Source organism: Tachyglossus aculeatus, chromosome 4, assembly GCF_015852505.1.
Source record: "Tachyglossus aculeatus isolate mTacAcu1 chromosome 4, mTacAcu1.pri, whole genome shotgun sequence".
In the NCBI taxonomy this organism is placed as follows: domain Eukaryota; kingdom Metazoa; phylum Chordata; class Mammalia; order Monotremata; family Tachyglossidae; genus Tachyglossus; species Tachyglossus aculeatus.
In genome coordinates, this window is record NC_052069.1 from 29,671,985 (window position 1) to 29,687,669 (window position 15,685).

General features: G+C 44.9%; 1 protein-coding gene across 1 annotated transcript in view; it reads left to right on the top strand.

The window, feature by feature from the left end:
- The first annotated feature begins 232 nt into the window (after nucleotides 1–232).
- Nucleotides 233–15,685, top strand: part of AK5 (adenylate kinase 5) — a 336,353-nt gene continuing 320,900 nt past the window's right edge. The window contains exons 1-2 of the mRNA XM_038745100.1: nucleotides 233–394; nucleotides 6,311–6,497. Of these exons, the coding sequence (XP_038601028.1) occupies nucleotides 335–394; nucleotides 6,311–6,497 (247 nt within the window). The 5' untranslated portion in view covers nucleotides 233–334. The remainder of the gene's footprint in view (nucleotides 395–6,310; nucleotides 6,498–15,685) is intronic.

Consider the following 15,685-nt stretch of genomic DNA (forward strand, 5'->3'; position numbering starts at 1 on the left):
GCGGGCGGGCGGCGGGCGGCGGGCGGGGGGGGGGGACGGACACAGGCTGGGCCCGCGGAGCCGGGCGGGCCACGGACGGGCGCGCGGGACCGCGCAGGGGGGCCACGGACAATCGGACACACGGCCGCCGAGGGCGGAACGGCGAGAGAGAGAGAGCCAGCCGGAGGACGAGACAGAGACAGACAGAGAGAGAGAAGGAGAGAGGAGAGCCGGAGGCAGGAGGGAGACAGGGCGCTCTCTCCCCACGTCCCCAGCTCCAGCTCCAGCTCCGGCCCGACCCCCGGCCCTTCTTCTTCTTCTTCTTCTTCTTGCTGGCCCCAGCCCGCCCGGAGGCATGAACCCCGGAGACGCCAAGGAGTACCTGGCCCGCAGAGAAATCCCGCAGCTCTTCGAGGTAAGTAACAGGGGAGGAGGAGGGGGACAGGAGGAGGACAGAGGGGGAATAGAGGAGGTGAAGAGGAGGAGAAAGAGGAGGAGGAGAAGATGGGGAGGAGGAGGAGGAGAGGAGGAAGAGGAGGAGGAGGAATGGAGGAGGTGAAGAGGAGGAGGAGGAATGGAGGAGGTGAAGAGGAGCCAATTTGTACTTCCCAAGCGCTTAGTACAGTGCTCTGCGCATAGTAAGCGCTCAATAAATACGATTGATTGATTGATTGATTGATTGAATAGAGGAGGAGGAGGAGGAGGAATAGAGGAGGAGGAAAAGGAGGAGGAGGAGGAATAGAGGAGGAGAGGAGGAGGAAGACAAGGAGGAGAAGAGGAGGAAGAGGAGGAGGAGGAGGAGGAGGAGAGGGGCCCCAAGGGAGATGCCATACCCTCGCTCACGGCTGGATGGAGAGTTAGCCCTTCTCTGTGCTCCCTTCTGCTGTGCCTCGCGCCCTCTGCGCTCTGCGCTCTGCGCTCTGCGCCCTGAGCTGTGCGCCCTGCACCTTGAGCCCTGCGCCCTGAGCTGGGCCCCGCGCCTTGCACCTTGAGCCCTGTGCCCTGCACCTTGAGCCCTGCGCCCTGCACCTTGAGCCCTGAGCTCTGCGCTCTGCGCCCTGCAGAGCTGTGCCTCGCGCCCTGCACCTTGAGCCCTGCGCCCTGCAGAGCTGTGCCCCGCGCCCTGCACCTTGAGCCCTGCGCCCTGCAGAGCTGTGCCCCGCGCCCTGCACCTTGAGCCCTGCGCCCTGCAGAGCTGTGCCCCGCGCCCTGCACCTTGAGCCCTGCGCCCTGCAGAGCTGTGCCCCGCGCCCTGCACCTTGAGCCCTGCGCCCTGCAGAGCTGTGCCCCGCGCCCTGCACCTTGAGCTCTGCGCCCTTAGCTGTGCCCCACGCCCTGCACCTTGAACCCTGTGCCCTGCGCTCTGCACCCTGCGCCCCTCGCCGTGCCCCGCGCCCTGTCCCCTGCCCCTTGCAGCCGGCTCTCCGCGCCCTGCCCCCTGAGCCCAGCGACCTGCACCCTGCGCTCTGCGCTCTGCGCCCTGCACCCTGCGCTGTGGGCCGCGCGCCCTGCCCCTTCCAGCCAGCTCCCGGCGCGCTGCACCCTGTGCCCTGCACCTAACGGCAAGCTCCAGGCACCCTGCGCTCCGCACCCCTGTCGTCATAATCATAATAATTTAACAATCGTCCTAATAATATTTATCGTATTGGTTATGCGCTTACGAGGTGCCAAGCGCTGGGATAGATACAAGGTAATCAGGATCATCATCATCATCATCATCATCAATCGTATTTATTGAGCGCTTGCTGTGTGCAGAGCACTGTACTATGCGCTTGGGAAGTCCAAGTTGGCAACATATAGAGACAGTCCCTACCCAACAGTGGGCTCACAGTCTAAAAGGGGGAGACAGAGAACAAAACCAAACATACTAATAAAATAAATAGAATAGATATGTGTGTACACAGTCGGGAAAGCAGACGATCAAGTTTCAGTTCCCAGCCCGGGCTGGGAAGCAACGTCCATCGGGGTCTTCCTTCCCACCTGTTCCCCCACTTCCCCATCCCGAGCTGTCCCCGGGGACAAGAGAGGAAGGGAAGGGCATCCAAGCCCAGGCAGAAGGAGCAAGAACAGAAGGATGATAATGATGATGGTAGGGTTAGCACTTACTATGTGCCAAGCACTGTTCTAATTGCTGGGGTAGATACAAGGTCAGCAGGTTGTCCCATGTGGGGCTCACAGTCTTAATCCCCTCATTTTACAGGTGAGGTAACTGAGGCACAGAGATAATAATACTAATAATGGCATTTGTTAAGCGATTACTATGTGCGAAGCACTGTTCTAAGCGCTGGGCACTGTTCTAAGCGCTGGATGTTGAGTGACTTGCCCAAAGTCGCACAGCTGATATGTGGCAGAGCCGGGATTAGAACCCACGACCTCTGATTGATGCCCAGGCCCATGCTCTTTCCACTAAAGCCGAGCTGCTTCAACCGAGAGGCGGGTGGGGAAGAGGAGGGTGGGAAGAAGCAAACCATGGTAGATGAGAGCCCCATGTCATACAGGGGACTGTGTCCAACCGGGTTTGGTTGCATCCACCCCAGCGCTTAGCACAGTGCCTGGCACATAGTAAGCGCTCAACACAAGCCATCATTATTATGATGAGAGTGGATGGGGGTGGCAAATGGGAAAGCCAAAACAAAATTCCCCGAAACCATCGTTCTAGTTGTTCCCGGGTGCAATGTAACCTAGCTCTCCTTTGGAGGATAGCTCCCTCTCTTACAAGCTTTTGGTGAATGAACTCTTGAGCACGTTTTCTATCCGTCTGTAATGGCATTGGTGCGTACGTGTGGATGTGTGTGCGGTGTGTGTGTGTGTGTGTGTGTGTATTCTCCCTCCACACTCCGCAATCCATCTATCTCCACAAACCCCCTTCCTCTGACTTCGGTAGCTTTAGAACATCTTTTTCACTGGTGGGTGGGAGTGGAGTCACTTTTCGAATACGAGAAAGAGAGAGGGATTTGTCAGTCCACCGTTCTCAGTCCATCACAGATTATTTTGTTTCCTTCCTCTCCATATTTGAAGTAAAACCAATTGGTGATTCCACCTCCCAGCTTTTGTTTAGGGAAAAATAGAAGATAGCCATTTTCCATACCATAAGACTGAAGTAGGGGGAACCTACCTAGTCACTGTGAATTTGGGCATAAGCATCCATTCATTTATTTGGGGCAGGTAGCTGGTTCCCTAAAAGCTACAGTAGGTTATGAGTATTTTCACCGTTAAAATATTTTCCCATAAGAGGAAGCAGACTATGATTCCCGAACTAATAGGGGCTGAGACTAGTTCAAAAAATCGAAAATTCATATAGCCAGACCCAATTTTGTTAGGTTATGTTCATGAGACATTTGACAGATTTTGTATGGTTACCTAAGCATTTTGACCAGACAAATTATAGATTTACAAATGATAGATTTTGGAGCATCAGTTTGGATAACAGATGTTCAAAAATCTGCTTTAGATCACTCAGCAGGATACTTGATACATGAGTTTGTTCTAATATATTTTTAAAACAGGGAATCATAATAACAGACTTCTTTTTTCATTCACCTATGCCCACTATCCTTTTGAGGTCATCTCTGAAACCAAAGCACTCCTAAAATGATTGAAAAGAAAATGCCAGATAAGAACTATACAGTTTCCTATTCCTGTGTTTTGAAAGTCAATCAATCAATCAATTGTATTTATTGAGCGCTTACTGTGTGCAGAGCACTGTACTAAGTGCTTAGCACTTTACTAAGCACTTAGCACTGTACTAAGCGCTCAGGCTTGGCTATAGTAAAGGCAGTTCTTCTTGGACATTAACAGAATTGCTGTTCGTAATTAAAAGTTCCCAGTTTCAAAAATTATACATCCCAAATTATTGGACTTGCAGTTCTGAACACTTCAGTAAAAGGCATGAATACTTCTGTGAATATTGGGACATAGTGTGGCCAAGTAGAAAGAGCATAGGGCTGGGAGTCAGAGGACCTGGGTTCTAATCTCGGCCCGGTCACCTGCCCTCGGGTAAGTCACTTCACTTCTCTGTGCCTCAGTTTCCTCAACTTTAAAATGGGCGTTCGATACCAGTTCTCCCTCCTCCTCAGACTGTGAGCCCCATAAGGGACGGGGACTCTGTCCAACGTAATTATTATGATCTACCCCAGTGCTTGGAAAAGTGCTCAACACATATTAAGTGCTTGGTAAATAACATAATCAATTAATCTATTATTTATTATTATTTTTAGTTGTAAAATATAATTTGCAAAATGGGCCTGAGAAAGATATTTTATTTCTGTATTATTCTTGATCAAATAAACAGAGGGCTGATAGAGTACAACTGTTTCTTTGCTAATGAAGGACCTTTTTCTGAATAGTATGATGACAAATCTTGTACCTTGTAACAACAAGGTAACAAGCAGGTGCACTGGATACATGCAGAATATTTAATATTGCATGAAATATAAATATTTTACATGGATTTTCTTTCAAAGTAGATTTAACATTTTGCTTTAGGGTAGGGTTTTATTTTGCATACAAACTGAAGTTTTAAAAATACTACACCAGAAAATTCAAAATTATTGATGTGAGATACTAGGAGCATTTGGCTGCAACCCTACCTAAAATTAGGAGAATTCTTGAGGCCTCTCTAGAGCCATGATTCCATGGCAGGTGATGATGATGATGATGATGATGATGGTATTTGTTAAGCGCTTACTGTGTGACAAGCACTGTTCTAAGCACTGGGGCAGATTAAAGGTAATTCATTCATTTGTATTTATTGAGCGCTTACTCTGTGCAGAGCATTGTACTAAGCACTTGATAATCAGGTTGTCCCCTGTGGGGATCACAGTCTTAACCCCCATTTTACAGAGGAGGCACAGAGAAGTTAAGTGACTTGCCCAAATTCACACAGCTGACAAGTGGTGGAGTCGGGATTTGAACCCATGACCTCTGACTCTCAAGTCCATGCTCCTTCCACGAAGCCACGTTGCTTCTCTAGCAGATCTAGCCATGGTATCGTTTCAAAATAAAAAAAGCAAAAAAGAAAAAAACAAGCATTACATCTAAAATTATAACAACATGTTAATAGGGGTCTACCTTGTCAGTTGTTTAGTCTACTTTCCTGTCTTTCTCACTGACAAATGCTTCAGAGTAACCTACCAAACCTCCAAATTGCATGAGTGACATTATTATTTCACCAGACAGTTTTCTTCTTCATCCATATATTGGCTAGGCTAAAAAATCTAAATAAAAAAGCCTGAGGCTTTGCCAACAGCTATTGTAATTATTTAATATTTTTGTGCTACCAACATGATGTTTTGGGGTCAACAAACACATACACACCTTAAATGGAACAGAATCTGAGGTCCAGAACCCCATTTTTACATTAAAACCCTTTTTTTTTTCAAGATGTGGGAAATTGAAAGGAACTCTAGGTTGGTGTTTGAGGGAGCAGCGTAGCCTAGGAAAGAACACAGGCCTGGGGGACAGAGGACCTGGGTTTTAATTCCGGCTCTGCCAAATACTTGCCGTGTGACCTTGGCCAAGTCACTTCACTTTCCGTGCCTCAGTTTCTTCAACTGTAAAATGGGGATTATGACTGTGAACCCCATATGGGATATGTACTGAACTCAACTTGGTTACCTTGTATCTACCCCTGGCACACAGTAAGTGCTAAGAAATACCATAAAGAAAAAACCAATCAAAAAACCTGTTGTCCCTCCTACTTAAGACTATGAGACCCATGCAGGACAGGGACTCTGTCCAACCAAATTGACTTGTACCTACTCCAGTGCTTAGTATTGTTTGTTCTATGGTATTTGTTAAGCACTTACTATGTTTCAAACACTGTTCTAAGCTTTTCTTTACTGGGAAATAACTGACAAAAATAAAATAACTCGAAATCCTTTTTTTTTTTTAAATTACAACATTCTAACATGGGAACAGTTCCATGACAGTACGTTTAGGGGATCTGAGAGCAATTTACAGTACAGATCCTTTTCATTTCCTGAAATGATGAATGAAAAAATGTTTTACATATGAATCGGATTTCCTTTCATCTGGAAGTCATGATAGCTAGAATAATTGAAATTAAACCAAATAGTAAATACAATCACCCAGGACATCAGTGGCAGAATGAACAGTTATTGTGACTTTTTGGGAATTCACTGGGCTTCCGCTATGTCCTTACTAAATGTTAAAACAACAAGTTTAGAGTGTCATGCTTTTATCTTTGGACCGTGTTCCTTCTCTAATCAGAAATACCAATTCTATTTGCATGTAGTGAACTACGGGCGCACATTAAAGTTCTATGTGATTCATAAATTGTATTCCATTGTGTTCCAATGTTGTGTTTCAGAGTCTGTTGAATGGATTGATGTGCTATAAGCCTGACGACCCAATCGAATATCTGGAAGGTTGCTTGCAGAAAGTAAAGGAACTGGGAGGATCAGAAAAGGTGAAATGGGATACTTTTGTCAGTCAAGAGAAGAAGACATTGCCTCACCTCAATGGAGGTCAATCCAAGAGATCATTTTTCAGAAATGGTAATGTATAAGCACAATTTTAAAATATAGTTGTATCAAATACGACAGTGAAAAGGCAACTCTTTCAGATCATTTAAATTGGCTAATTTTGCAAATCTAAATTGCTCCTAATATATAGCCCTACATAGTTAGCCTGTGTATTCAAAGAAGAAACTACCGACAGTGAAGTTCACTCGTGAATGTAAAGTCTGGCTGAAAAGGCGAGACCTATTGTCGCGGCTGCACTGTACCACAGGAAAGCCGCTCCTGGTTGCGGGATGTTTGATATTTCCAGTGCATGGCATAGTTTTCTCTTTTGCCCCCTTGTCTAGCATTTCTTACGAAGGTTTTGTTCAAAAAGAGTCATTCCCTTCTTCACGTTAGCATGCCAAGCAGGTCTCTCCTCAGCAGTTTACTCCCAATTTTCAGCTGGGATGCAGAATTATCTGAGGCTTCATTTTACTCTGTCCTTATTTGGATAATGGAACAAAATGGGGTTTGTTTTTCTTTAACGCCAGAAACTATAATCCAAAGCCTCCGTGAGAAGCAACGAGGTCTAGTGGAAAGAATAAAAAACCAGGAGTCAGTGGACATGGATTCTAATACTAGCTCTGCCACTTGCCTGCTGTGTAACCTTGGATTACTTCTCTGTGCCTCAGTTTCCTCTTCAGCAAAATGGGGATTAAGTACGTCTTCTCCCTCCTCTTCTGATTGTGAGTCCCATGAGGGACACAGATCGTGCCTGATAGGGTTGTATTATATCTACCGTGTTTAGTACAGCACTGGGACATAATAGTACATAATAACTGTGGTATTTGTTAAGTGCTTACTGTACGCCAAGCACTGTGCAAAGAGCTGGGGTAGATACAAGAAAATCAGGTCTTGCATAGGGCTCACAGTCCAAGTAGGAGGGGCAACATCCCATTTTACAGATGATAAAACTGAGGCACAGAGAAGTTGGGTGACTTGCCCAAGGCCACACAGCAGGAATGTGGAGGAGCTGTGATTAGAACCCAGGTCATCTGACTCACAGGCCCTTGTTCTTTCCTCCAGACAATACTGTTCCTTTTAGGAAGCATTTAACCAATACCGCAGTTAGCATTATAATCATTCTGAAATCAAATCTCCTCCAGGAGGCCTTTCCCCATTAATTTCTAATCTCCCAAATTTACATGCCCCCAAATGCCATTTTAGCACTTCTGTCAAACGTAAGCACTTAAGCACTCACAGTCTCCCTCGAAACATATGTTCACATCTTTCATCCTCTATCATTTCCTTCTATCCATATTTTATTTTAGTGCTTGCCTCCTGTGGTAGACTACAAGATCTTTGATGGATCAGGCCTACTAATTCTACTGTGCTCTCCCAAGTGCTTTTTACAGAGCATTGTGTAGAATAGATGCTCAATTCATTCATTCAGTCGTATTTATCGAGCGCTTACTATGTGCAGAGCACTGTATTAAGTGCTTGGGAAGTACAAGTTGACAACATATAGAGAAGGTCCCTATCCAACAACGGGTGCAATAAATTCTAGTGATTAAATTGACTGATTGACCCAAATAATTGATTATCTAAACCAGGACTAATTAATTGGAATGAATAAGGTAGGAAAGCTACAAAATTGGGCTTGCTTATCACGCATGTACATGAATACAGTATTATTCAGTAATGACAGTCATAACATTAATTAAGCACTATGTGCTAAACACTGATATTATGAAATTGGACACAATCCTTGTCCCAGAGTGGGCACACAGTCTAGTTTATCCCCACTTTACAAGTGAGTAAACTGAGATTCATAGCAGTTAAGTGACTTGCCCAAGATCACACAATAGGTCAGGGACAGAGTTGGGATTCAAACCCAGGAATCCTGAGTCCAAGGCCCACAGTCTTTCAAATACAGCCTGCTGCCTCCCAAATTTTGTTTTCTGGTTACCTTTATTAGGAACAGTTCAGCTAACCAGCCATTGCTTCTTGTGCAATGCTTAGTACAGCTCAGTACAGTGTTTTGCACACAGTAAGCACTCAGTAAATACCATTGGTTGATTGATTGGTTGATTGGACAATGAATATCAAGATAATCAGATTTCCCCTTGCAATACAATATATGCAATTTTCCCGTTCTTTTAAGTTTAACTCTTTCAAATCTCTGGGGCACAATTTAGCGTACTATCAATCCATCATTCAATCATATTTATTGAGCACTTACTGTGTGCAGAGCACTCTACTAAGTACTTGGGATAGTACAATATACCAGAGTTGGTAGACCTGTTCCCTGACCACAGTGAGCTTACAGTCTAGAGGGGGAGACAGATATTAATATAAATAAATAAATTATGGATATGTATGTGAATGTTGTGGGGTTGAGGGAGGGGTGAATAAAGGGTGCCAATCCAAGTGCAAGGGTGAAGTAGAAGTGAGTGGGAGAAGAAGAAATGAGCACCTAATCTTGGAAAGCCTCTTGGAGGAGATGTGCCTTCATTAAGGCTTTGAAGGTGAGGTGATTGTCTAATGGATATGAAGAGAGAGAGTATGTCATTCATTCAGTCAGTCCTATTTATTGAGTGCTTATGGGGGGGAAAACACTGAACTAAGTACTTGGGAGAGTGCAATATAAAAATATAACAGACACATTCCCTGCCCACAATGAACTTACAGTCTAGAGGGGGAGACAGACATTAATAGAAATAAGTAAATTATGGATGTGTATACAAGTGCTGCAGGACTGGAAGCGGGGGTGAATAAAGGGAACAAGTCAGAGCAACTCAGAAGGGCAGAAGGGAGTGGGAGAAGAGGAAGTGAGGGCTTAGTCAGGGAAGACCTTTTGGAGGAGACGTGCCTTCACAAAGGCTTTGAAAGAGGGGAGAGCGATTGTCTATCGAATAGGAAGAGGGAGGGCATTCCGGTTCAGAAACAGGTTGTAGGCGAGAAGTTGGCAGTAAGATAGACGAGATCAAGTTGGAGTGAGTAGGTTGGCATTAGAGGAGTGAATGTGTGGGCTGGGTTGTAGTCGGAGAGTAGGGGTGAGGTAGGAGGGGGCAAGGTGGCTGAGTGCTTTAAAGCTGATGGTAAGGAGTTTCTGTCAGATGCGGAGGTGAATGGGCAACCACTGGCGGCTCTTGAGGAGTGGAGAAACTTGGACTGAATGTCCTTGTGGAAAAATGATCCAGGCAGCAGAGTGAAGTATGGACAAGAGACAGAAGGCAGGAAGATCAGCGAGGGGTGATAGGATAACCACTTGAATTAACGTGTTAATGGTTTGGATGGAGAAAAGAGGACAGATTTTAAACGATGTTGTGGAGATTGAACTGACAGGACTTAGTTATAGATTGAATATGTGGGTTGAATGAAAGAGAGAAGTATAGGATAATGCCAAAGTTGTGGGCTTGTGGGACAGGATGGATGGTGGTGCTGTCTAGAATGATGGGAAAGTCAGGAGAAGAACAGGGTTTGGGTAGGAAGATAAGGTGGTCTGCTTTTGACACGCTAAGCTAGAGGTGATGGCAAGACATAATAATAATGATGATGGTATTTGTTAAGCACTTACTATGTGCCAAGCACTGTTCTAAGCACTGGGGGAGATACAAGGTAATCAGGTTGTCCCACATGGGGCTCCCAATCTTAATCCCCATTTTACAAATGAGAAACTGAGGCACAGAGAAGTTAAGTGACTTGCCCAAATTCACACAGCTGGCAAGTGGTGGAGCCGGGATTAGAACCCCTGACCTCTCCAAGTAGAGATGTCTTGAAGGCAGGAGGAAATGTAAGGATGCAGAGAGGGAGAAAGATCAGGGCTGGAGATGTAGATTTGTGAATCATCCACATAAAGTAGTAGTTGAAGCCACACGACTAAGTGAGTTCTCTGAGGGAGTGGGTGTAGATGGAGAATAAAAGGGGACCCAGAACTGAACCTTGAGGGACACCCATAGATAGGGGGTGGGAGGCATAAGAGAAGCCCATGAAAGAGATTGAGGATTAGCTACCAGAGAGGTAGGAGGAGAACCAGGAGAGGACAATGTCAGTGAAGCTGAGGTTGGTTAAGTTTTCCAGGAACAGCGGGTGGTCCACAGTGTCAAAGGTAACTGTGAGGTCAAGGAGGATTAGGATGGAGTGGATGCCATTGGATTTGGCAAGAAGGAGGTCATTTGTGGCCTTTAAGAGGGCAGTTTCTGTGGAGAGACGGGGATGGAAGCCAGATTGGAGGGGGTCAAGGAGAGAATTGGAGGAAAGAACTTGAGACAGCAGGTGTAGATGACTCGCTCAAGGAGTTTGGAGAGGAATGGTTTGAGAGAGATAGGGAGATAACTGGAAAGAGCCGTGGGGGCAAGAGAGAGTTGGGTTTTTTTTTAAGACAGGAGAGACGTGGGCATGTTTGAAATCAGTCGGGAAGAAACCGTTTGAGCACAAACTGTTGAAGATGGAAGTTAGGGAGGGAAGAAGGCAGATGGCAAATGTTCCTGGCCAGACGCAGGATGTGGGAGAGAGATCAGCAGCGGATTATGCAAGATTGAGGTTCAGTGAGTAGGTTGGCATTAGAAGACTGACTTATGTGGGCTGGCCTCTAGTAAGAAATCAGAGAGGTAAGATAGGAGGGAGCAAGATAATTGAGTGATTGACAATAAGTGATTGACTAGGTGATTGACTATTGCTTTACTGCACCATTTATTAAGTTACGGCTTCAGAACATTAAATGTTTCCTTTCCTTTTTCCTCTTATACCCACTCCTCTTCCTAACTTCAGCATCATGGTTGACAACACTACCATCTCCCACCTCCAGCAGCTCACAACCTTGGTGATCCCTTTGAATCCTCTCTTTTCCCTCCAACTTTCAATCTGCCTCAAAACCTGCCATTTTTCTTGCACAATATTTTCTTGGTCCCCCTTTTCATGTCAGTACTTATCGCCACCACACTGATTGAAGCTATCATCTCCCAGATGGAATATTGCCTCAGCCTCCTTGTTCTCCCTGATTCCGGGCTCTCTCCTCTTCAACCTGACCATCTTCCTAAAATGTCAAATGGAATGCATCACTCTACTCTTCAAAAATCTCTAGTGTACACACAGTTTTGTTCTTCATCAAATAATAATAATGACAGTATTTGTTAAGCGCTTACTATGTGCAAAGCACTGTTCTAAGCGCTAGGGGGATACAAGGTGATCAGGTTGTCCCACTTGAGGCTCACAGTATTAATCCCCCTTTTACAAATGAGGTAACTGAGGCACAGAGAAGTTAAGTGACTTGCCCAAAGTCACACAGCTGACAAGTGGTGGAGCCGGGATTAGAACCCATGACCTTTGACTCCCAAGCCCGGGCTCTTGCCACCTGACCAATGGCTTCAAGACTCTTCACCAAGTGTATCCTGCTTACCTTGACAGTCTCTTTCCCACAACATCCCATCTTGCTCTTCTAATACTAATTATAGTACTACTTAAGCGCTTACTATGTGCCAAGCACGGTTCTAAGCGCTGAGGTAGATACGAGTTAATCAGATTGGACGCAGTACCTCTCTGACAAGGGGCTCACACTTTTAATCCCCATTTTACAGGTGAGGTAACCGAGGCACAGAGAAGTTAAGTGACTTGTCCAAAGTCACACAGCAGACATGTGGTGGAGCTGGGATTAGAATCCAGGTCCTTCTCACACCAAGGCCCGTGGTCCATCCACTAAGCCATGCTGCTTCTTCTCTCCTCTCCAACTAACCATCTTTATTTCCCTCCTTCTCACTTCTTCCCTTACCTACCTGGAACTTTCTTCCCTTTTTATCTGCCACACCATGTCCCTTTCTCATTTTCAAAGCCTTCCTGAAAATCCACCTCCTCAATTCAATTCAATCGTATTTATTGAGACTAACTGTGTGCAAAGCACTGTACTAAGTGCTTGGGAGAGTACACTATAACAATAAATACACACATTCCCTCCTCCTTAAGGAATTCCATGACTAATTACCCTAGTTCATGCCATCCCAGCAATCATGATAGGTTTGCTAGATAACAAATAAAACACAGTTCTCATTGAACAACACTGGCATTCTAAAGACTGTTAAATCTGTAAAGGTACTGATTATGCTTCTCCATACAAAAAAGGCTAAACTAGACAGAGAAAATCATCTGAGAATTTGGGTGAATTGTGGGATAAAATTGAAATTGCTTGCTCTTTCCGATGCCTTTAATTTCTTGATTGTTTTTCTTTTGCATCAAAAGAATTTAACAATTCCATCCCTTTCATATTAGTGTGCTTACAGGATGCCGCATGGTTTAGTTAATTAGCTGTCAAACTGTTCTGTATCTAAAAGTGTGCCTTCAGACAGTTGTTATTAAAAAATGTTCCATCTGCCCTATAATAATAAGAGCCAATTTTATTAAACTCTTGGGCATTTGTGGTTTTAGATTTTAGTGTGAATGTGTTGGATGCTGGAAATTCAAAACAACTAAACGACTACCTGACCATTAAAGAGTTTTCATTCCTGTTTAGACTGTGAGCCCACTGTTGGGTAGGGACTGTCTCTATATGTTGCCAACTTGTACTTCCCAAGCGCTTAGTACAGTGCTCTGCACACAGTCAGCGCTCAATAAATACGATTGCTTGATTGATTTCTTGTCATCCTCATCAGTAAGATGCATTCAGCATCTAGTGAGTAAAAACCACTACGCTAAAATCTTTGGAAAGTGTCAAAAGGAGCAAAACACGTACTCACTGCTCTCCAGGAGTTTACAATAAAACTGGTTTACAATATAATCGGGTGGACAGGAAAACAACCATTATTTGCAAATAGTGGAAGCATGAGGAAGGTCAAAGAGAAAATCACACGTAATACAAATGTATCAGGATGAAAACAGTTGCATAAATTGTTGACTATCAACAAATCTTAGAGCAGTGTTCAGTGCTTAGAACAGTGTCTGGCACATAGTAAGTGCTTAACAAATATCATCATTATTATTATGAGCAAATCTTAAAATATATATATATGTGTGTATTACAACTGACTCACTCGGGTAACGGGACTGTTCCGTTACTGAAGAGGTCACACATTTGCATCGTGGTTTAAGACAGATCCTCTTTATTAAACCAATCCACTGGTCCCACATGGCAGGAGGCACCATCCCAGAATCATCTGGGATTCACACATGCCGGGATGTAGTATCCAGAATCATCTGGTAGACACACACTAGCCCCATATGCCAGAGTGCATCTTCCCAACACAATCTGGTAGCCACCTACTAGCTCCACATGCCGAGGGCACCATCCCAGCATAATCTGGTAGACACACATTGGCTGTATATGCCAGGATGCACCACCCCAGCATCATCTGGTAGCCACACACTGACTCCACATGCCAGGGGGCACCTTCCCAGCATAACCTGGTAAGGGCACATCTTCACAGCAAAGGATTGTGCCTTTTGTAGCTGAAGAAATTCAAACTCTCAAATGCTTCCCTGACTTCTCCCCCCGCCTTAGTTCTCGGTCCAACAGAGTCCTGCATGATGACTCCTCCTGCCTTCACCTCCTCCAGGAGGCCTTCCCAGACTGAGCCCCTTCTTTCCTCTCCCCCTCGTCCCCCTCTCCATCCCCCCGTCTTACCTCCTTCCCTTCCCCACAGCACCTGTATATATGTATATATGGTTGTACATATTTATTACTCTATTTATTTATTTATTTATTTATTTATTTTACTTGTACATTTCTATCCTACTTATTTTATTTTGTTGGTATGTTTGGTTCTGTTCTCTGTCTCCCCCTTTTACACTGTGAGCCCACTGTTGGGTAGGGACTGTCTCTATGTGATGCCAATTTGTACTTCCCAAGCGCTTAGTACAGTGCTCTGCACATAGTAAGCACTCAATAAATACGATTGATTGATTGATTGATTGATGAGCAAATTTCTCTTTCCTTTTTAATAATAATTAATAATGTTCAATAATTTTAATACTAATTATGGCATTTATCAAGCCACTTAGCTTTTCTAAGCCTTAGTTTCCTCACCTGTAAAATGGGAATTAAATCCTGTAATAATGACAGCATTTATTAAGCGCTGACTATGTGCAAAGCACTGTTCTAAGCTCTGGGGAGGTTACAAGGAGATCAGGTTGTCCCACGGGGGGCTCACAGTCTTAATCCCCATTTTCCAGATGAGGTCACTGAGGCCCAGAGAAGTGAAGTGACTTGCCCAAAGTCACACAGCTGACATGTGGCGGAGCCGGGGTTTGAACCCATGACCTCTGACTCCAAATCCTACTCCCTCCTCCTTAAACTGTGAGCCGTGTGTGGGGCAGAGACTTTGTCTGACCTCTTTTTGTCGTATCAATCCCAGCGCTTAGTTCAGTGCTCTGAACATAGTAAGCGCTTAAGACATTTCATTATTATTATTTTTACTTGAGATGGAAGCAGGGTTGCCAGCTGTTGAGAAGATTGTTTCCAGAGCATAAGATTAAAAATGATTGACTTTTAAACATTTTTCTACTGGCAGAGCAAAAGCAGTAGAGAGAAGGCGTTTCTAGGGACAGGAAGTTGTGGGTGTTTCTTTGGCTAGAGCACGATGCAGTCACATTAAACTCCTTATCCAGACACCCGTGGCTTTAAATGAGGCAGCGGTGAAGCTGCGGTAACTGTGGCAGATGATCCGCGTGGGCAGGGATTGTCTATTGCTGAATTGTACTTTCCAAGCACTTAGTACAGTGCTCTGCACATAGTAAGCACTCAATAAATATGATTGAATGAATGAATGAATCCTGCCACTAGGTCAATATAGCAGCCGCCTAGGTTTGCAGACTGGGAGGGATGTTCCCACAGGCATACCCAGCCCAACCAGATTTTTTTTTTTAAATTTAAATGGTGTTTGTTAAGCACTATGTGCCAGGCACTGTACTAAGCACTGGGGTAGTAATAATAATAATGATGGCATTTATTAAGCGCTAACTATGTGCAAAGCACTGTTCTAAGTGCTGGGGAGGTTACAAGGTGATCAGGTTGTCCCACGGGGGGCTCACAGTCTCAATCCCCACTTTACAGATGAGGGAACTGAGGCACAGAGAAGTTAAGTGACTTGCCCAAAGTCACACAGCTGACAATTGGCAGAGCCGGGCTTTGAACCCATGACCTCTGACTCCAAAGACCGTGCTCTTTCCACTGAGCCATGCTGCTTCTCATGGCTACGAGCTAATCAGGTAGGACACAGTTCATGTCCCACATGGGGCTCACAGTCTTAGTTCCC